Raw genomic sequence first — 23,069 nt, forward strand, 5'->3', positions numbered from 1 at the left:
TCCTGAGAAACCTACTTTTTCTTTCTCTTATGCAGTATCTGATCAGTGATAAACTATCCCCTTTAAATCCTTGCACATAGTAGGTACTTAGTAAATGTTGCATTCCAGCTTCAAAATGATCTTGTGGAACATTATGAAAGGTTTATTTTTAAAGTCAAATGAACATATTTTGGTTGTCCCTTTAAATAAGTTATGCTTACTTAACTCCTCAAGAATGCTATCAAGATTAGTAAAGTGTGATATATCCAGACCATCCACTGATAGAGCTACATAGCTTGCCATTTCTGTTATATTGTGTATATTTGGCACTGTTCTAATCCCTGTCTTCTTGAAAAGGTTGAGTGCCAATATTCCTAAGTATTCAGTCAATACAAGATCTCCCCATCTTAGTTCAGTTTTAAGCTATTAAACTTTGAAAATTGAACCAAAATTTTTGGGAGATTGATTCCTGAGGGGAGCTTTTTTTTAAACTGACTGAACTTTCTATGCCATTTTTTTTATCTAATTAAATTCAATAAACGTTGCTTGAGTGCCTGGGATATTTGGAGAAAAAAATGCCCTCAAAGAGCTTACTATAAGTTATGGGAGACACTACGGGTACGTACAGAAATGTAAGGAGGAAAGGTGGCAAAGGAGAGATCAAAGTGTAAGGATAAATTGATGAAGGAAAGAATAACTAAGAACAGGGGATTGGGAGGAAATGGCATTTGAGCTAAACCTTGGAAAGAAGGTTAGGATTCTGAGCAGTGGCGAAAGAATGGACCTTTCTGGCATGGAGGACAACCTGTGTTAATGCACACAGAGGGGAAATAGAATTTTGAGTAAGGCTTATGGCTATTAGTCCAATTTGGCTGGAATGTTAAAGTGATATGATGTGAAATAAGTTTGGAAAGGGGAGTAGACTTGCTTCAAGCAAAAGCTAGGTGATAGTCACATTGTAGAAGGGATTCTTGTTTAAGTATGGGTTAAATTACAATGGCTTCTGGATCATTCCAATTGTTCCATTCAAGAAGCAATAGGGAATGAATCACTGAAGGTTTTTGAGCAGGGGAGTGATTGGTAGTCAGATCTGTATTTTAGGAAAAATCCAGCTAAACTGTCCTCTGCCAGGAATGTACAAATAGAAAAAGGGAGAGATTTGAGACGGATTATGAGAAAGAAGGAAGGATGATATGACAAGCCAGACTTTGGCTGGGCCCCAATTCAAAGTATTCTGGATGTTCCATCTATATTCCCCTTTGACCTAGCCTTGAGTAAAAAAGGAGAATGTTTTCCAATCTCATGCTTGTTCCCCTCAACCAGCTAATTGTTCAAAGGTCCCAAGTCATCGATCTAGAAGCAGAGATGGCAGATAACTTGCTTGGCATCCATTTATCACCTGCAACATCTCTCCCTACTCCCTTCCCCCCCCTTCCCCAAGTGGAAGCATCATGTCAGATTAAAAAGAAAGTTAGGGGGTCATCTCCAGAGCTGCTTCACTGTCACCTTGCTTTGGGTAAGGTGACGTGCTTTCATTTTGAGAGAACTTTGCTGCTAACCATGGTAACTAATACAGAGAGCCCTTAGCTGCACTATGGTCCTAATTTACCTTCCTCATGGAGGTGGGAGACTGAGCATGGGACAATACATCTGCTTTTCATTTGTTTTTGTATCCATAGTGTCTTTGTACATAATGTAAGTTTTTGGCATCCCTGGGTTTAAGCTGAAACATGTTTAATAAAGGCTTGTTGATTAGTTCATCTACTATCAGGTGGGTTGATGTATTAATTACTTTTTCTAAACTGCCTCCCACCCCCAATATCCATCCCTATTTTTCAGTCTTTTTTACAAGAGATCAGAAGGATGTTTTTGAAAATGAAGGTGATGCATGTATAAACCGATATATTTCTTGCCTTCTCAATGTGTGGTGGAGGGGCTAGAGGGAGGAAAATTTTGGAATTCAGAATTATAAAAAAATTCAACATCAAAATAAATACATGAACCTGGATTAAATAAAAAGAAGCAAAAACTTAAGAATAAGTAAAAGCATAAAAACTGATTTTTTTTCCCAGGGAATTTTGTCAGTTTTTTCTGGACCTAATTAAGGGCCCTTTTTGTATATTGGAGCGTGACTTAGATACAGAAGGCCTCAGCTCTAGCTTTAGCTTTACTTTGTTAACTACTACTATTTATTAGGTATTCAACTTTGGATCATTTCATTTCACCTCATTTTCTTCATCTATTAAATGAGAATAATACCAGCCTGTTTCACACCCAATTGTGAGAATCAAGTGAAATCATGTGAAAATGGCTGTGGGATTGAAGGTCATATTCTATTTTTCTTTTATTCAATTGGAAGCCATTCTTGAGGTTTTTAGAAAAAGCAAATGATAGATAATATAGTAGAGTGTGCTGGACATACCCCCTTGCTCTAGAAACTCCTCATGGCATTTAAGATAAAATTAAAACTCCCCTTGGGCAATTTAAAGCACTTCACAATTTGGCCCCAGCCTAACTTTCCATACTTAGTGCATCGCGTATTACTTTCATCTGTGAACTCTCTCCAACCAGGTTGGCTTACTCTCCATTCCCCATACACAACTTTTCATGTCCCATCCGTGCTTTTCCATGGGCCTGGAATGCACTCCTCACTAGAAGAGTGAGAAGAGAATAATTAGATGCCTTCAAGAATCAGCTCAATTGTCAAACTACATGAGGCCTATCCTGATCACTGCCACCAAATTAATTTGTCATTGTTACATTAAAAGGAGTATGACATAGTGAACAGAGATCTGGCCTTGTCTAGGAAGACCTGGATTCAGGTCCAGCCTCTAACACCTACTGGCTATATGATCCTGGGCAAATCACAAACTCTTTAAGACTGTAAGTTGCAGGGGAGGTGGCAATCTGCTTTGGCAAAAGGCATTTCTTCACCTGGGAATTCCCTATTATCAGTGAAATCACAGCTCCAACCCCTATCCCTACTCTAATTGTGTATAAGTTCTTTCTAGAATATAATGGAACCTGTGTTTGTTTTTGTCTGTATCTCTGTCACCTAGATCTATAGATACCTGGTTTCTATTTGTAGGCACTAAATAAATGTTTCTTCAGTGAATAACTGAGTCAGAAGAATTGGATTCAAAGCCTGTCCTTGGTACATAACTAGCTTTGTGAATAGGCAGGGGCAAGGCATTTAATCTCTTAGCCTTGTTTCCTCATCCATAAAATGGAGATAATACTCATCCCTATATTACAGGGTTGATGTGAGAATCATAAAATGTAAGCACTTTGTAAATCTCAAAGCATAATAAATGCTTGCTGTTGTTATTAATAATAATATTTTTTGAAATGTGGTGACTTAACAGCATCATTCCAAGTCTAAATCTGATTGTGAAACAGATGTATTCTTTATAACCACCAGAGGGAGGCTTGTTACAACAAATCTATGGCAACTGAGAGTAGTCATCTGGAAACAATTCCAATATATCTACTGAATACTCTGCTATTTTTATGGTTCTGTGATCTCATTGATGCAGCTACTCCATCCATCCACGTAGACTATGATGCACCCCACTATATCCTCTCATAAATCCTCCTGTCCAACTGGAAAGAGCCTTTCCTCTGTTTCTTTTAAAGTCTCATAGATAGGGGCGGCCAGGTAGCACAGCGAGTAAGAGCACCAGCTCCAGTGTTGAGAAGACCTGGAGATCGAATCCCGGGCTCAGACACTTAGCACCCACCCAGAAACACCTGGCCATGTAACCTTGAGCAAGTTACTTAACCCCAATTGCTTAGGGGCGGCCAGGTGGCTCAGCGAGTAAGAGCACCGGCTCCAGTGTTGGGATGACCTGGATCAAATCCGGGCTCAGATACTCAGCACCACACCCAGAAATAACTGGCCCTGTAACCTTGAGCAAGTTACTTAACCCCGATTGCTTTAAAAAAAAAAATAAAGTCTCATAGATACCAATATAGCACTTGGGCTCTGTAGGTCTCATTCTGGCCATATGACTGACCCATCTCCTTTTCCAATGATGTATCCTTGATACCTTCTATACTATTTATGAATATGTTTTACAGACTACTTATCTCCACATTATGTTTTTTTATTGCCCTAAGGATCACCTGCAATTTTGAGTCTTTAGAGATGGTTGTGTTCTATAATTCTATATAGCATCATTGGGTCTTCTTCATTACTTTGTGGCATGTGATACTGTTGACCACATCTTCTCCACTGTTTCCATTTGTTTATGTAGCCACAGTACTTGGCATTAAGTAATAATAACAATAGCTAAAGTTTACATAGCTTAAAGATTTGCAAGGCATTTTACATATATAATTGCTCTACTGAATGTCACCACAACATGTAAAGTAGGTGATCTTATCATCTCCATCTTACAGATGAGAAAATAGTCTGAGAAAGGTTAAAAGTCAGTCAATAAGCATTTATTTAACTTGCCCCAAGCCACCAATGGTTGAGGTGGAACTCAAACTTGGATCTCTCCTCACTCCAAGTTTCTGTCTTTTAGCTCTACTTCTTACTTCCCTTATACTACCTGTAATTTTTCCCATTCTTTTGAAATTGTTTCCTCTTTGAAATCCTCTTTAAAATGTATGTGCTATTAGGGTGGCTAGGTGGCACAGTGAATAGAGCACCAGCCCTGGAGTCAGGAGGACCTGAGTTCAAATCCAGCCTCAGACACTTGATACACTTACTAGTCATGTGACTTTGGGCAAGTCACTTAACCCCAATTGCCCTCCAAAAAGCAAAAAAAAAACCACAAAAAACGTAAGTGCTATTAAATTGTTGCATCCAACACATTTCTTCTGTATCTTGTCAAGTCCACATACTCTTCCTTCATCTAGAAATTTTAAAGAACCTAATTGTGCTGGTTCCAGTATCAATGATGAGAATATATTGCTATAGAAATAGTGACAGATTTGTTCTATTTCATGTCTATTTGTTGTCCTTAAGCTACATGTATATCCTTAAGCTCTCCAGATGATCTGGGTTAAGCTGAGCATCACACACAACTTTCTGCAGTGTTTTTTTCCTTCCTTTCCCGGTTTTTTAAATGACGCAGGGTGCAATCTCTTGTCCTTTCCTATTGTTGTTCAGTCATTTTTCAGTTGTGTCCAACTTTTCATGATCCCATTTGGGGTTTTCTTTGGCAAAAATACTGGAATGATTTGTCATTTCCTTCTCCAACTCGTTTTACAGATGAAAGAGAGGGAAACAAAATTAAGTGATTTGTCCAGGGTCACACAATTATTACATGTCCAAAGCCAGATCTGAACTCACAAAGATGAGTTTTCTTAACTCCAGACTCAGCACTCTATGTACTATGGTGGCCCTAGCAGCCCTGTCCTTTCCTATAAAGTTTCACAGATGAACTTGTACTCTAAATTGGTATCGCTTTTATTTGTCATGATTTTCCACTTAGCAAGGAGATAAAATATTTGCTTGTTGAGATGGTTTCTAGGCTCTTTTGGATTCCTTATTGTGACTGTTTTAAGTCAGAGCTCTGGACAATGATACATCTTTCCTCAATTTTATTTGAATATAAAATTCCCAACTTATAATAAAATGCATATCTTATAATTCAGCAAAGAGACCTGCATATATCCACATATATATCAAGTTAAAGTCCAATACAAAAAAAATGCCATACTGTTTAGATTTTTCTAAAGGCAACATCCAATCATAGTGGAAAAAAAAAAAAAACCAAGTTAAAAAATGGTTTATTTTGTAGTCAAATGAAACATTGGCCACACTCACTTTATAAGGGAGGAACAAGTAGTGAAATAAATGATGTGCACCATATATATATGACAAAAATACCTTTTAAAATGCCCACAAATATATTTTCCAAAACAATAGCATTAGCTGGGTAGCTTATTTCTTCTCGGTTGAATTCTACTGGGAATTCAGTCTGGTTGTTTTCTAAATGTATTTTTACAAGTTAGTTGCTTTTTGTCTTGGTTCCACATGGAATCTAACACTGAATCTCTACCCCAGAAATGTTTGGGGATTTGATAATGTTACAGATTTAGCACCTGGAGCTCCATGACTCTGACCTGCTTTCATCATAATTCTGTCTGGAATGATAATTCTGCATATAAACACACAGACAAGTTCAGATCTTCATCTGTATCTCAGGCGATTTTCTAGTACTTCCATTCTCCTTGTCATTTCTTCCAGTAAACCATCAGTTAAGGAAACAAACAAAGAAGCATCCAAAATGCATTTTTTTTGTCCACTCTGAATTCATATGCAGGTATAGTTAGCCACATAAAATTTGGAGTGCCTTCCACCAGAAAAAAACAAAACAAAACAATCCTTGCCTTTTCCCATTGCTAGCATGTGTTTTGAAAATGAACTGTACATAGCATTTATATTTAAGCAGCTCATATTCAACACCTTATACTCTTTTATTGTTTAAAAACATACACATTTTAATCCTGACTTAGGCCAGTTAGCTCAGTTGGTTGAAGTATAGCTTTAGAATTTTTTTTTAATTCCATTGTATGACTGTAATGAATGCTGTGAAGCATTTTTTGAGGGGGAGGGGATCAAGTTTACCCCAAATGTACAATCAGGAATGGTAAGGGTCTGATATATGCACTCACTAGAAGGGTAGAGGACAAGGAGCTGAATCTCTGAAAAACTAAAGAAATTAAACTGGAAAAGGGGAAGAAAGAGAGGTAGGAGACAAATGGAGAAAAGAAAGAGAATGAAGCAGGCAAAGGCAAGAGAAAACTCTGCCATTATATGCCATAATGATGGTCAAGTGGCTAAGTAGCTGTAGATTCCTGACCCATGGTATACCCCGTACCCTGCAACTTCCTGTATTCACTGGCCATCCACAGTCCTGGGGTATTCCATATACGGCTTCTTCTGTTGGGAGCCAGTGGACTGCTTCTCTGTCAGCCTTGGTTTGACTCTAGTTATGGGGTGGAGATGGTCATTTAGAAATGAGCAAGAGCATAGCCAAGGTCACAGCTGGGGTACAGAAGAGTGAGCCCAGGAAGGTCAGAGTTTCTTATACACCCATCGTACTGGTCCTAACATCTCATCCCCCAGTAGGGAACCTTGGAGAGTCTTAGCCCTGCTACATCCCTGGCTATCTTCAACACCACCAGTTTAAACATATTGATTCTACCAATTTTATAGCTTTGGGAAGGGATATGGAGAGGGGGCCCTGTGGGGTTCTAGCTGTTGCCTTCCTTCTCCCTATAATGAAGCTGGGTTTGATTCTCCTTGATTAAGCTAAGGCACGATTAGGGGATGGGAGGAGCTATCTGTGGCATAGGGGGCTTAACTGTCTCTCCCATTCCTGTATCTACCCTTAGGCCTAGATGGTGGTGGCAGAATTCTAGCTGGGGAAATTCCTGCCAGTTCAGCACTTTCAAGCACTTAGAGCCCAGACTCATCCATTACAATAACCACATGCAGAAGCTTATTTCATTTACTTGGAAAACATATTGTGGACTTTCAAAAAGGTAATTGCTACATGCTATTCCTTATTGCAGCAGCTAGCCGGCACAGAGGTGGCTCTGAATTAAATAGTTTTCCTGCAGTCTGGTTAGTGCATAGTAAAGACCTTTGAAAACAGGACTCTAGTATCGGGCTTTGTATAGCATACAGGCACACTGTTGCTTTAAGTTGAAAGCAGCAGGAAGGGTATTTAGTGTGTGAAATCACTGAGCCCCTCTTCTGTTATCCCAAAGCATTCCTTTGTAAGTAATATTGTTTTAATGAATCATTGGATCTGGCTGTTCCCTCTGCGGAATGTTTTATCTTTAAAATGCTGATGTAAAGGCTCCCTGCTGCCAACACACTCTTCTCCAGAAACTTATGTGCAGAGAATCAAAAACTAGAAGTAGTTACCCTTCAGGGCTAAGGAAATGGGTCCAGGTGTCAGATACAGTTTGATGCTTCCTAATTCTCAAACATCATTTGCTTTACCATACTGTACCTTGGAGGTGATCCAGACCTGGTACATGTCCTCTCACCAGGGGGGAGAAGGAGGAGGAAACAGTTAAGAGTCAAGGTCATGATCTGTGCTCCTTTAGCAAAGTCTGGGTTGGCTCCTGTCAGGATGGCCCCTGGTTCACCCCGCTAGGCTAGCAGGTGGCATTTAAGTGCTTGACCTCCCGGCATTAAAGCAGTGCTTTTGGCTTTCAGTTAGTTGTCTCGTCAAAACAATTAGAGAATTTGTTCCTATTAGACTGCCTTGTACTAGTAGCAAATGGTTCGGTGGGCTTCATGGGGAATGACTGCACTGGAGGTTTCCCAGGTGTCATCTATCCTCTCTCACACTCTTTAAAAAAATCCACATACCTTGAACCCCATACTGAAGCACAATTATAAGCAAAGGATATATCTCTCTGTGAGTTTTCTCACCTCTTGGTTTGCAAAGTTCTGGAATGTAAGGAGGTTTTCACATTTGCACTGATCATGTTTTTCTTCTGAAGGACTTCCTGGGAAAACAGATGGAAAGTGTTCACCTCTATAACCCACTAAATGTCCCAGACACATAATAACAGAACTGAATCAGCATAAGGAGGAAACCATAATGAACAGATATACTCAACATTTTCCATGCAGCAATAGCCAATAAAGCAAATACCAAGAAATGCCATATACTCTTCTAGGATTAGCAGTGGCTCTTATTCCCCAATAAGGGGAGAATCTGGTCCTCTCTAATGAACTGTCTTGGGGATATCTTGAAGCAGTTAAGTAGTGCAGTGGATAGAGTCCTGGACTTTGAGTCGGGAAAACCTGAGTTCAAATCCAGTCTCAGACACTTACTGACTGTGTGACAAGTCACTTAATCTATAATCTGCGAGTTTTTTCATTTGTAAAATGGAGATTAAAAATAGCATCTGCCTCTCAGGGTTGATGTGTGAGGATCAAATGAGATTATATTTGTAAAGCATTTTGTAGATATAAAAGTACTATATAAATACCAATTATTGTTAACTCCTGTCATTTATTCTAGCTTCCTTCTAGGCTGTCCATTTACTTTTTTTTTGCTTTTTGGAGGGCAATTGGGGTTAAGTGACTTGCCCAGGTCACACTGCTAGTACGTGCTAAGTGTCTGAGGCTAGATTTGAACTCAGGACCTCCTGACTTCAGGACCAATGCTCTGTTCACTGCGCTACCTAGCTGCCCCTGTCCATTTACTTTTCATGTTATTTAGACTTTCCCCTCTTTTCCTTTTCCCCTCTTTTCCTTTTCAATTCAATTCAATCCTCACAACAACCCTGTAAAAGGTGGATGCTATTATTATCCTCATTTTATGATGGGGAAACTGAGGCTGAGAGAAGTTACTACCTTGCCCAGGGTCACACAGCCAGTTAAGTGTCTGAGGCAGGATTTGAACTCAGTTCTTCTTGATTCTAAGTTTAGCTTCCCCACTATGTCACCTAGCTACCTCATCCTACTTTCCTGTCCCTACTTCTCTGTGACACAAAGGGAAGAGTACTGGATTGGGAGTCACAGGAGCAGGTTCAAATCCCACCTTTGCTGACCTTGGACAAATCACTTAAACTCTCTGGGCCTCAGTTTCCTCCTTTGTAAAACGTAGGAGTTGGACTGGATGACCCCTAAGTCTCTTCCAGTTCTAATTCTCTTATTCTCTGATCCCTTTTTTCATACGCATTTGCTCAGGGAGCTAAAAGGCTTATAACGAACGTATCACATTAAATACATATATCTTGGAATTACCTTTTGTTTTGGTTGAATGGAAAAGCCTCAGTGTTGACTGTGAAAGGTTGTCATCTTCAAAGAGATATCTGTGTTGAACTGCAAAATTAGAACAGGAAAGTAGGTCTTGGATATTTATGGTGACTGGATCAGGTTCTGCAAGAGACCACCCAGAGAGAAACAGAGAGAGAGCTGAGATCAAACCTGGCTACAAAACAACCATCAGCAGGGAGAGACACTTAGTATTCCTGCCTTGATGTTATGTAGTTTGTCTTTGGGGGAGAGCTGTAGCAATAAAGACCATCTGTAGTGCATACCATTGACCAAGTAGGGTTATAAGTGGAATAACATGATTCACAATTTCTCTGTGTCATCTAGTTTAAAAAAGAAAAAAGCTGTAGTTGGCATAAATTGTTCTGTTCTTTCTCTTTGATGTACATGAACACGTTAAGACTTTCAGTCCTGTTCTTAGGTCTGTCAGAGTAATAGTGAGTGAAGGCATCAATTTTATTTTAATACTTCATTGACATGCAATTTCATAGCCCTCCATCAAGACAGACTGAATGAGAACCATTTTGTAGACCCACAGAAGTTCAAAGTTGGAAGGGACTTTGGTGTCAATCTAGGCAAAACTACACCTGAAAAAGAATTCTGATCATAATGTATTTGGCTAGTGGCCGTCCAACTTCTGCTAGGTGAGCTCCAGTGAGGGGGAACCCCATAACCTCCCAATAAAGCCCATTCCACTTTTGGATATCTTGAATTATTAAAAAGCTTTTCTTGACATCAAGCCTTTACAATGTCTACCCATTGCTCCTGGTTCTTCCTTTTGGGGCCAAATGGATCAAATAAAATCCCTGGTTCTCAAGGCAAAACACTCTCTTCAAACACTTGTAGACCACTATCATGTGCTCTCTAAATTTTTCTCCAGGCCAGCCACCCCCATCTTCTTCGAATGATCCTTCTTTGGCACAGACTCAAGGACTTTCACCATTCTGGTGCCCTCCTCTGGACATTCCTTAGCTTTCCAAAAAATACCAAGGTCTCTCACTGTATCCAGTGCTTTTTCCAGTCATCCTGATCTGTATCTCACCACTGGACCCAAATGGCTCTGGAGGAGAAAGTGAGGCTGATGACTTTGTACAGCCCTCCCTCATTTAAATCCAATTCACTTGCATGTCATGACTTTACCTCCTTGATGTCATGATCCTCTTCAAGAACGAAGGACAAACAATAAAAACAATATGCTTCCTAAAAATGGTGGCAACAAGAACTGGACACAATATTTCAGATGTAGTCTGACCAGGGCAGGGTGCAGTGCGACTGCCATTTCTGTATTCCTGGAAGTTATGTCTCTCTAATCCTGGAGTTGAAATCACTTTCTTTCTCAGCTGTTCGGTCACTCTGCTAATGCATATTGAACTTGTAGTCCAGACCTTTCCCCAGTGAACTGCTGTATTTGTGAAGTAGATGTTTGGAATCCAAGTCTAAGACTTTCCATTTACCCCTATTAAATTTCATCTAACTTGATTCCACTATGTTCTAGTATGTCAAAATCTTTTGGGATATTGACTGTCATTTAATATATAAGCTATAACTTCCAACTTTGTTTCAGTGGAGACTTTGTTTAGGCATGATATTTATGCCTTTATCCTAATAAATGAAAATGTTAAACTTCACAGGGCAAAGCACAGATCCCCAGGAAACTCCACTGGAAGCCTTCTTCCAAGGTGGTCTGAAACCATTAATGTCTCTGAATCTGGTCATTCAACCAATTCCAAACTAAAACTACAATTGTCCAGCCCACATTTCTCCATCTTTTCTATAAGAACTGTATGAGATACATTATCAAATACTTAGTTAACATCTAGTTAAAGCTCCATCTCCTGTATTTGTCCTATATACCAGTTTAATACTTTAAGGATCTGCAATTTGAAGCCCTCCACTTAGGCAAATAGACTGCCACCTCACAAAATGGAAAATAAATTGAATTAGTCATGACTTGTTCTTACTGAAGCCATACTGGCTTTTTTTTAGATGTTTGTTAACCATCATTTCAATAATGGGTTCTAGATTTTTTCCAGGAATCATAGTCAAACTCACTGGCTTTTAGACTTAATTCTCTTCCTTTGAAAGCTGCCTGTTTGTATCCCTTTCTTCAGTCATTTTCCAATTGTGTCTGACTTTCCATGACACCATCTGGGATTTTCTTGGCAAAGATACTGGTGTGGTTTGCCATTTCCTCTCCAGCTCATTTTACAACTGTGGAAATGAGGCAAACAGGGGTAAGTGACTTGTCCATGGTCACACAGCTAGTAAGTGCCTTGAGGTCGGATTTGAACTCAGGTCTTCCTGACTCCAGGTCCGGCATTCTAGTCACTATCACCTAGCTGCCCCCTCATATCCCTTTATCATTTTTCTATTTTCTATAACAGACTCTAAGAGATAGTGGTCACCTCTCATCCTTTCTTTACCAGCAATCAGTTCTTGCATGTTGATGAAAATTTGATCCAGAGTAGAATTTCTCCTTGTTGAGATTATTATTATGGCAAACCTAGAAGTTATTAGCTCATTGCTTTTTGTCAAATGGAGAGCTCCAGCTGATAGTTGTATAACTGAAGCACCACATTACAATTACATCATATTTCAATGTTAGTCTTGTGCTTTATTTTCCAAACTCCTCATCTAGTTTCTCTTGGCACAGGTAGTCTTTGGCATAGTGCAATGACATAATTGCTTTTGTTTGTTCTTCCATGATTCCCCACTCTTGTGTTTTGATTTCCTTTTGTGAGTATTGCTGTTCAGTCATGCTGACTCTTCGTGACCCTGTTGGAGTTTTCTTGGCAAAGAAACTGAAGTGGTCTGCCATTTTCTTCTCCAGCTCATTTTACAGATGAGGAAACTGAGGCAAACAGACTTGTCCAAGGTCACATAGATAGTAAATATGAGGCCAGATCTGAACTCACATAAGTATACTTACTTAATACAAGGAGAATTTCCCCTCCCCCCTGTAATTGGCTGGCTTCTTTAGGTATACTCCTCCAAAGGAAACCTATTCCAATCAAGGTGCCAAATCTCAGCGGAACTATGAAGTCAAGTTTTCTTCCTTGTTTTTGATTCTCTTGTTCATCTTCCATTTTGCCCATAAGTTCTTCATTAGTACATAGACATTTGATGTCATGGGTTTTATTACTGGATATTTCTGAGGCTCAGATGACGTACTGTGGTATGTGGTAAGTGTCTGATAAAAGATCTGACCCTAGGTGGTCCTAACTCCAAATCCACACCCTATTCTTAAGAAGCTGATAACATTTTTATGGTGTCCTGGAAATAGGGCTGAATTGGAAGTTATGAGGATCAGGTTCTAGTGTTAGTTTTGCCATGGGACCTTGGACAAGTCAGGTCATCTACTGGCCTCATCTCCTTCCTGGAAAATGTGAGAGTTAGATAAGATGATATCTGAGGTGCTTTCCAGTTCTAAAATTTTATGATGCTTTAGATAAGAATAGGGGTCAGCAAACGATGCCCCATAGACCCAATCTTGCATCCTGTTTTTGTATGGCCAGTCAGCTAAGAATGGTTTTACATTGTAAAATGAAAAAAGACTCTCCTTTATTTAAAAATATAAAACCATTCTTAGTTCCAAGGTTGTACAAAAACAGGGGGTGGTCAGATTTGGCACTCTGGTCTTCGTTTGCTGACCTATAGAATGATGAAATACTCAAGGGCTTTTTTTCATTTACCTGGGGACTGTTGGGCCATCTTGGGAAGATCACCTGCTGGGGAGTCTTGGTTCCCACTTGAGTCTTCTAGAGCTAGGAGGAAAGATATGATCAAGGAGTGAGATTCAGTGATGGCTGTCCAAGTGTGAGTGCAGCTTGGACCCCTTAGGTATGTGTGTGTGTGTGTGTGTGTGTGTTGGCAACTACTTCAGAGTGACTATACTTTTGCTTCTGACTGAAATTACTTTATTTCTTTCTGAACTTTAAGATTGCCAAAGCCCCTCAGTACCCTATGCCAGGCAGATGAAATCAGGGAAGTTTTTTCTAATAAAAGAGGCCTGCAAGCTAAGGCAACATCTTTCAGTTAATACCATCCACCAAAATATTAGTCATAAAGAAATTAGGTGGAATGTCATGAGAAAAGCAGCTGAAGGAGCAAAGTGCCAATGGTGATAGCATATACTGCATGCCATTTTCCTGATGACCGACTTGGAACGGATAATGTTATTTGTTGTTATTACTTTTAATACATCATCTGTCTAATAAAACAGAAGACCTTTCTTCTTCCTCTCTCTTTAACTTAATCCCCTCTTTCTCGAGGAGAAGCTTGTACAATTTAGGGTAGATCTGGTGTACTTGATTGAACTGAGAATTTATGAGTAAGTAATAACATATCTAAATTTGTTGGAGTTTCTTTACATCTATTTTTAAGTCACAGAGAAAGAGAACAGAAGAGATTATGAATATATCTTTCAGATCGAAATCTAAGCTATAAAAATCAAATAGTCAAAATGTAAAAATCAAGTAGAAGTCATGCTTCTTTCCTATGTTCCCCTTTCTCACCTTTGCCTCTTAGAATGTACTTTCCTTCAAAGCATAGCTCAGGCACTACCCCCTCTATAAGGCCTTTCCTTATCTCCCCACTCCTTACCCCCAGCTGACATCCCCCCCTGTTATTAGCACTCCCTTCAGGAGGCCTTTCTTGATCTCTCTCCCCACCTCACTCCTTAACTCCCCTTAACTCCTTCCCACTCCTTGTTATTAGCATTCCTTTCCTCTTGAAACTATTTTGGATAATTTTATGTCGTTACCTATCTCTGTGCATAGTGCATCTCTCCAGTATAACTTAAGCTCTCCCAGGGCAAGGGCCATTTCATTTTTGCCTATATGTCACTAGTTCTTAGCATAGCATTTTCCACACAGCAGACAAATAATATATTCTCACTGCATTGAATTGAATTCTCAACCTTTTCCATGATCTCATATAAATGAAACAATGTATATGAAAGCATTTGGAAAGGTATAAGAGAGTTATACAAATGTAAAGTAGTGTTACTTCATATGAATGGAAACTCATTGTCATAAATGATGGTTTGGAAGGACATTTTTCCATTGACCTTTTTCCATCTCAGTTGCTTAGATGTACATAAAATATGCATCAATCTGTACTTTTTGCTACCCATTGAAACTTAAAATGGTTTCGCTTTGATTAGCTAGCCAAGTTTTAATTTGTTTCATTTCAGGTGGGAATACCTCCCACCTAACGTTAATTTGTTCCATGAAAACAGAACATTAGGCAAAGTAGTGTTTTAGGGGCAGTTAGTTCCATAGGAACAATGTTATAATGCATTACCAAAAGGCTGAAAATAAGACTTGCAGAGAATGAGACTGTGATCTCTGTAATGGCAATACCAATTCCTCCTCCCTACCCTACTCCTCACATATGAAAGGGGTTGGCCTCACATATGTTCTTATTTGGTCCTTGATGAGTCTCGTGTGTGTGTGTGTGTGTGTGTGTGTGTGTGTGTGTGCGCGCACGCGCGCGTGTGTGAGTGTGTGTGTGTTTGTGCACACGCTTGCTGGGGAGTGGTCTGAGTTTTGACTCTATGATATCTTCATAGCCTCATCACTCTCCCACAACTCTGTCTTCCCTTTGGGGGCTTAATATGGTTCATCTTTAGTGTAAAAGTAGCAACTCCCCATATCAGCCCATTCTCTCTCCTCAGGACTGGCTTCTTTCAAAACAGAAAAAAGAGTGATTTGAGTAGTAGAGATGGGGTGGGATTGGGGGGGTGAGTAAGCAACTGTGCAGGTGGGCACCCTTTATATTTCGTGATTGCTACATCCTGGATTTGACCAACAACAATTTTCTGATTGGATCCATTTATTAAAGTCTACTCTCTACCAGTCAGAGGCAGGTGACTCTTAATCTCCATCAACTGGAACGTAAAAGACATTTACATCTGGTTGATTGGGTTTATTGTAATAATGTTTATGGTGGTACTTGATTATTATGTATTAATGTTATTGTGAGAGAATATGGGGGGGGGAATACTATTTGGGACATGCCTGTACTTGACTTTCTCTCAATCTCTAGGCCCTCTTCCTGATGTTCCTTGGCTTTCTTAAGCATTATTTTTCTCCCAACTTGAAAGAACACCTTTTAAAAAAAAATTTTTTTTATAAAAAGGTACCAAGCACTGGAGATCCTAAAGAATAGATTGAGAATCTAGGAAATAGGGAGGTTCCTGCTGCTCCCTTTCCTTTGTCACTGATCAAATTTATGTTTGGCACCTTCACAGATTCCTTTCTTGAGTTTTTCACTTATTTCTCCCATTGTGCTGAAGTCTTCTGCATAGAACAGATGTTTGTCAGGGGGATCAGATGCAATCTCTTGCAATTCTTCTTCAATGGCTTTTCCTACTCCAACAGCATAGATGGTTATTCCTAGATACAAAACAAATTAAAACAATGTAGTTAAGGTCTTACTCTAAAGTTCTGGAAGACATGTGTCTCCTATGTTGGGACAGATTGACTATTGCTTCAATATAGAGCACTGGGCTCAGAATCAAGAAGACTCCTCTTTGTGAGTTTGAATCTGGCCTCAGACATTAGCTGTGTAACCCTGGGCAAGTCACTTAACTGTGTTTGCCTCAGTTTCCTCATTTGTAAAATGATCTGGAGAAGGAAATGGCAAACTAGTCTAGTATCTTTGTCCAAGAAAACCCCAAATGGGGTCATGGAGAGTCAGACATTACTGAAAAAACTGAACAGCAACAACAACAAAATATATACACCTACATGAGGCTCTTTGCCATATGTATTTTTGTATATACACACATGTGTGTGTGCGTGTGTGTGTATGTGTATTTCCTGGCAAACCTTAAAGAACTTTATAAACGTTAACTATCATTATTATTATTATAAGGGTTCCTATTAGTCATTAATGATGATCGCTTTCTGTTATTCTACCATCATTGGTTCATTCCTATGTGTAAGAGGGAAGTGGCATTGACAGGCAAGCAGGAGGGTTACAATCATTGAGTAATGAACCTTTATTCAGCTCTGGGAAGGGTCACTCAAGAAATGCTTATCCCTTTGTGCTAGGTGAGGTTTATGCAGTGCACAGTAGATATTTTAAAATAGATACTTTAAAATGCTCATTGAATGAATGAGTGAATATTTACCAAGCCCCATTGTATTTTTTTTTTTGCTTTTTGGAGGGCAATTGGAGTTAAGTGACTTGCCCAAAGTCACATGGCTAGTAAGTGTGTCAAGTGTCTGAGGCCAGATTTGAACTCAGGTTCTCCTGACTCCAGGGCCGGTGCTCTATTTGCTGTACCACCTAGCTGCCCCCAGCCCCATGGTATTAAAATGAGGCATCACTCCCTTGAAACTTGAGAGGAAGATCATTTTAAGATACATGATACTTTAGGACATTTTATGCTTTTAATGAAGGGCTGACCAATGAGGTCTCAGTCCTTTAAGCATGTTTGTATTTGGCTTTTATGGTGGGTTATACAGAGTATACATAATATTTTCTGCCTGCTGCCAGTCTAGCACGTGGAGCTTCGGAAGTCAATTTCAGCTGTGAAGACTCCAGGTTGATATATAGGATGATGGTAAGAGCCCAGAAGGACTAATGACTAAGTAGAAACTGAGTGAACTGGAAATCAGTGTGCATACAAGATGTTTGAGTGGACGAGCTCTATCTCTCTTCCCTTGTGGCTTACAAGTAAGAAAGAACTGCTATGAGCTGGTAGGTGGGGAGGAAGGGCAGCTGACACTTTCCCCATCAAACTAGTGAACATGTCCCTGAGGGCATTTCTCCTGTTTCCTTTTTATTTGTTGTTTCCTTATCTCAGATGATTGAGCGTCTATCTGGAGAAGGAACAGACAAGGTTATGACCTTGTGATTTTCAGAAGGTTGGAGGAAGCATCAGAGGCCCCTTTAACAACCAGTAAAGACCACTGGGGCTGGTAGTGGCAAAGTCAAGTCTGGTGAGTAGCCAGTTCAGCATCACAGACCTAGAAATATACTAACACATTAGCTGAGACACTGCATCCAACAAGAGACTTCCCAGTTGAGCAAGGGAGAAACTTGACCATTGCTGATGCAACACCCTCCCCTCCCAAAGTGAACTTGGTAGGGACTCTGTGAAGTAACAAAAGGACTCCAAGGGCCAAGAGTCATGAAGTATCACTTAGTCCCATGTGTTCCCTACATGTGTGCCTGACTACCTTTGCACTTTAATCTTGGGCCCACTCTTCCCATGGACCTTGTATACTCAAGAAGAAAGTGTTCCTCTGGTTAGGGGGGTGTTTTCATAACTTCTGTCCTTACCTTCCCAGTAAATAATTTTTTAGCAGCTAATCTCTTGTAAAAGCCCACTGATATGTGGACTCACCCATATGGGTTGGTTGATATTGAGAAAAGCACCAAATAAGGTTCATAGGTATTAGATGTTACAACTCTTTAGGGTTACTCATGGAACCCTGAGGAGAATGTAGTCAATTGACCACTGGAGACCCAAACTACCAGGGCAGTTTGATTTAAGTTACTGGGCCCAGAGAGGGTACTTCAGTGATCTATGATTTCATCTGTGTGGATTCTTCCTTCACTGACTGATATAGCAGGATAGCAGCTCTTACTTTTTTTTATTCACCATATGCATAGTAAATTTTGTTCCAGCCTCTATTTTTTATTCTGTATGTATCTATATTTATAGAGCTATTTCTTGTATATGACAGAGTTCTTAGTTTTTTCTTATTTATTATGTCACTACCTTTCTTTTTGTTGGATTATTTAACCCATTCACATTTAAAGTTATGACAGCTAAGATTGTATTTTATTCCATCTATTCTCTTTTTTTTTTTTTAAAGCAATTGGGGTTATACATGGGCCAGGTGTTTCTGGGTGGGTGCTAAGTGTCAGAGCCTGGATTCGATCCCCAGGTCATCCCGACACTGGAGCCGGTGCTCTTACTCACTGTGCTACGTGGCCGCCCCTCCATTTATTCTTTATGTGTTGATTTTTTAATCCTCTTTCTATGTTTGTCTCTGCAATTAGTTTTGCTTACATTACTTTGATGCACATTCCTTCAATAACATAGACTGAAATCCCTTTTCTACCAGTAAATTGCATTCAAAAATTGCCAACATTTAGATGAACTTCTTGAAATTTAGCCAGGCTGATCCTCAGATAACAGACATGCAACCATTAAAGGACCCATACTTGAGGCCTTTCTTGGTAGTATGGCCTGCTGGACTCAGAGCTTGTGGTCCTTTGGCTTGCTCATTGAGACTCCAGGGACATGACATCATGAGACATTGGAATAGGACCTTAGTGGAGATTACTTTACACAATGTTAAGTAAACTTTTTGACTTGTTACCCCAAGGAATAAAGGCTCAAAATATAAAGCTCAAGAAGGGCTTTGAGAATTCGTGGGAGATAAATTAATAAATTAGATAATTAAATTCATTAATCAAACTCAGAGTTGTTGGGTAGATACTCCTAATATTTAGAGAGGGCATCTTATAAAGAGTGACCATCTTCCCCCTGAAATATTCCTTGGTGCCACTGTAAGAGGGAGAATCTTGAACTGAATGGACTACTGCTCAGAATTTCTTACATTATTATTTCTGTCATGTGATCATCCATCTCTGGGAAAGGCTAATTTGTTTTATGAGAATTTCCTGGAAATTGTGTTGGATCTGTAGTCACACAACCTGAGTCTGAATCCCAAGTCTGCTACCTTTTACCTGTGTGACCTTGGTCAAATCTCTTAATCTCTCTGAGTCCTTACTTCCTCATCCTTAAAATGAGAAGACTGGACCAGATCATCTCTCAAGTCCCTCCCAATTCTAAATCTATGACCCCATTTATAAATAATCCAGGTAGTGCCAGGACCTGTCATCTCACCTCTTTGCCCCCAGTCCTGCTGAATGGCATCTCTGCCACCATAACCCTGACCTTATGTCTCCTGGAAGAACAAGTGTAGCAGCATCCACACTGACACACCCAGGATGGCTGCTAGCATAGGTTCTTAGATCTGCTTTAATAGGAAAGAGAGTTGTTTAAGGGGTCAACAATCTTTTTAAAAATTAATTCACTAATTCAGGGGAAAAGTTAGCACCCTGAACTTCAGAGAAAATACAAACAGGGAAAATACAGAGAAAATAGAAGCAGAGAAACAAAGACCAACAGAAGGGCTCTGACTGCCCGAGTCAACTATACACTTTACATACACCCCCGGATTGAGAGAGCCTTTACATCTGAGCAGTCGGGGAGCTCTGAACATATGGCCACACAGAATCTCAACCAGGGAATCACAAGATCCTTCTCATAAATGAGCCCCCAAAGCAAACTACCAACTCGGATTGTATATACATTTTTTAGAGCCAGAAGGCATCACAACCCTCCACCCCTGTGACTCCGTGCCCAATGAGAAATTAGCAAAAGGTGTGAAAGCCTTTCTACAAGCGCCTCCCTTAATGGGTTCCATGTGAGGCCTATTAATGTAATGGGCAGGTTAGATCTTATATCCCATTAACATTGCAGCAAGACTTTGCTATTGAAAAGGAAAAGGAAATCTTTAAGGTACTCGATTAAACTATATAACCTCATGACATGAGTTGCTCCAGGACAAAAAAAATAAAACTCAAGATTGCTTTCTTACCCCCCAGTTCTCCTTATTTCTTACTCATTTGGCTGCACTACTTTGGTACTTCTCTAAATGACTTCTCTACCCTGTCCCAGGATACTCATTATAAATCTTTCTCATCCTGTAAGATTTCATCAGCCTTAGTACTTAATCTCATCACTACTTACTTCCTTTCTGAATGGAGAGTGGGGCCATGAGCTCCAAACCTCCACTGGAGGAGAGAACTCAGCTTAGATTTCTCACTTCTCATCTGGCTTCACTACTTTGAGACTTTTCCACCATGCCCCCAAAACAGGAAATCCTCCTCAACCCCCCACCCCCTAAGCTTTCTTTTGTATTTTGTCTTCTATTAGATTGTAAGCTCCTTAAGGGCAGGGTCTTTTTTCATATTTGTACCCCCAGCATTTAGCACAGTGCCTGGCATATAGTAGGCTCTTGATAAATGTTTATTGACTATTGATTAATACTAGTATTACTAATTACTAGCATTAACAATATTAGTATTATTTGTAATACTAATATTAGTACTGAATTTGAAGAAGGGTTGCAGGATCCTTCCAAGGTCTTAATTAACAAAATTAAAATGCTTTTTAAAGATGACAAGAAAAAAAAGTTTAAAAACAGATGACAGGATATTCATTATAAGAGAGTACTTTTTAGGGGGGAGAGGAAGTTATGGGAGGGGATTTGATGAGTAGTGGTAGCAATGTCAAAAATGAAAAAGAAAAAAGAAGAGTGTCAATGAAAAATTTTTAAAAATGCATTGAAGAGACCAAAAGGAAGTTCAAAAGGGGACAGAGGTAAGAAGGATAGCATTGGTACTACTCTTCTAAATTTAAAATATACTTTTAAAAATTGTATGTAACAGAAATTCATGGTTTCATATGTATCCTCTTTATCTGTCCTTTGTATACTGGAGTATTCACATTTGCTGGCATTTGTTAGATTCATAATTTAAAAAAGCAATTTGTTTATTTTTTTAAAAGGCAAACCATCCAACTTTTTATTCTTCTAGTCTGGGTACATCCTAAATTCTGCTTTGGCTCTAGCATTTCTAAATGTTAATTTCTAGTTGCTTTTCTGTATAGTATAAATACTATACAGTACCCAGGCTAACTCAGTTCAGATTCATAGAATCACTTTAAGTGGTTAACATTCTGTTGTGGCAAAAGTGGTGCTGTCCTCTGTGTCTGTGAAAGGTCAACAACTATGTGAGTTCAACATAGTTGTCTGGGAGCCCAGTGAATTTGTGGACAAGCTTCCTAAAAAGGCTAAGTGCTATTTTAAGGATTTAAAAAAATGATATGTAAGAGTAATTAAATTCATTAGCTCTTTGCAGTGAAAATATTGCTTCAGTTAACTCTTGCTTAGTCAAGGGCTAATGAAATAATTGCTTTTATTTTCAGTCAAATAATAAACATTCCTTAGGCATCTACTAGGTGCCAGGCACCATGCTAAGTTGTGGGAATATAAAGAAATATAAAGCAGTGCTTTCAAGAAGCTCAGTCTAATGGGGCCGATGACAGAAACGTCTATTACAGACAAGATTTTCGATTTATCTGTCTGTCTGTCCGTCTGCGATGTCCATCTTCTGTCTATCCGTCTGTCTGTCCGTCCATCCATCCATCCATCTATCTATGATAAATTGGGAATATTTACAGAAGGAAGGCACTGAGATTAAGGTAGACTGAGAAGGGCTTCTGTAGAAGGTATTGAAGGGAGCCAGGAGGTAAAGAAGAAAGGAAAGAAAGTTCCAGGCATGGAGGACAGACAGTAAATATGCCCAGCATCAGAAGATGGTGTGTGGTGTGTAAGGAACCAGTGTGATTGGCTCACAGAGTACATGTGAGGGATATAAAAACATAAAGACAACTGGAAATGTAGGAAGAGGCAAGGCTATGGAAGGCTTTATGAGCCAAAGGATGTTATATTTGATTCTGAAGGCAACAGGAAGCTGTTAGAGTTTCTGATTGAATAGATCAGACTTGTACTTTAGGAAGATCAATTTGTTAGCTGAGTATGGGATGTGCTGGGGTGGGGAGAGATTTGAGTCAGGGAGACAAACCAATAGATTCTTTCAGTAGTCCAGGTGTGAGTTGATGAGGTGAGCTCTCTCTTCTTCCCTCCCTTCATCACCCATCACTCAGACACCTTCCACCACTGCCTCCTCCTTCACCCCTGTCTTATATGAGGATGTGACCCATCCTTCTACATGCCCAAGTAATCCCTTTCTATCCTATCTCCTCCAGCAGACTGCTGCTTCTATCCCTCCTACACCAGGGTAATGGTTGTATCAGAGGAGATAAGGGAGGGTATATAAGAGATATTATGCAGATAGAAATGATGACTTGGCAACTGAGTAGATATGGGAGGTGAGAGTGAAGAGTTGAGAATGACACTTAGATTGTGAACCTGGGTGATTGGGAAGATGGTAGGACCCCTAACAGTGATAAGGAAGTTCGGAAGAGGGAAAAATTTAGAGGGAAAGATAATAAGGTCAGTTTTGGACACATCAATTTTAAGATGCCCAGTTTGAGACATCCAATAGGCAGCTGGAGATTCAAGACTGAAAGTTAGGAAAGAGGTTAAAGGATGAAAAAATAGACCTGAGAATCATGTGCATAAGGATGTTAATTGAATCCATTGGAGGTGATGAGATCACCAAGTGAAATAGCACAGAAACACAAGATAAGATGGTCAGGACAGATTAA

The 23,069-nt window shown here is 39.6% G+C and overlaps 1 protein-coding gene across 2 annotated transcripts in view; it reads right to left on the minus strand.

Moving 5' to 3' along the window:
- Positions 1–5,517: 5,517 nt before the first annotated feature.
- The window catches only part of MATN2 (matrilin 2), a 114,415-nt gene continuing 96,863 nt past the window's right edge, over positions 5,518–23,069 (minus strand). The window contains exons 12-16 of one of the 2 annotated variants that reach the window (XM_069086581.1): positions 15,988–16,140; positions 13,435–13,506; positions 9,713–9,790; positions 8,365–8,463; positions 5,518–6,180 (exon numbers count right to left, since the gene is read on the minus strand). In XM_069086581.1, coding sequence (XP_068942682.1) covers positions 6,125–6,180; positions 8,365–8,463; positions 9,713–9,790; positions 13,435–13,506; positions 15,988–16,140 — 458 coding nt within the window. In that variant the 3' untranslated portion in view covers positions 5,518–6,124. Of the gene's footprint in view, positions 6,181–8,364; positions 8,464–9,712; positions 9,848–13,434; positions 13,507–15,987; positions 16,141–23,069 lie in introns of both variants that reach the window. The other variant, XM_069086580.1, reaches the window with a different exon arrangement.

This window comes from Petaurus breviceps, unplaced genomic scaffold (assembly GCF_028583685.1).
Source record: "Petaurus breviceps papuanus isolate PSGF00001 unplaced genomic scaffold, PetGlider_PUasm1.0 179, whole genome shotgun sequence".
Taxonomy (NCBI): Eukaryota; Metazoa; Chordata; class Mammalia; order Diprotodontia; family Petauridae; genus Petaurus; species Petaurus breviceps.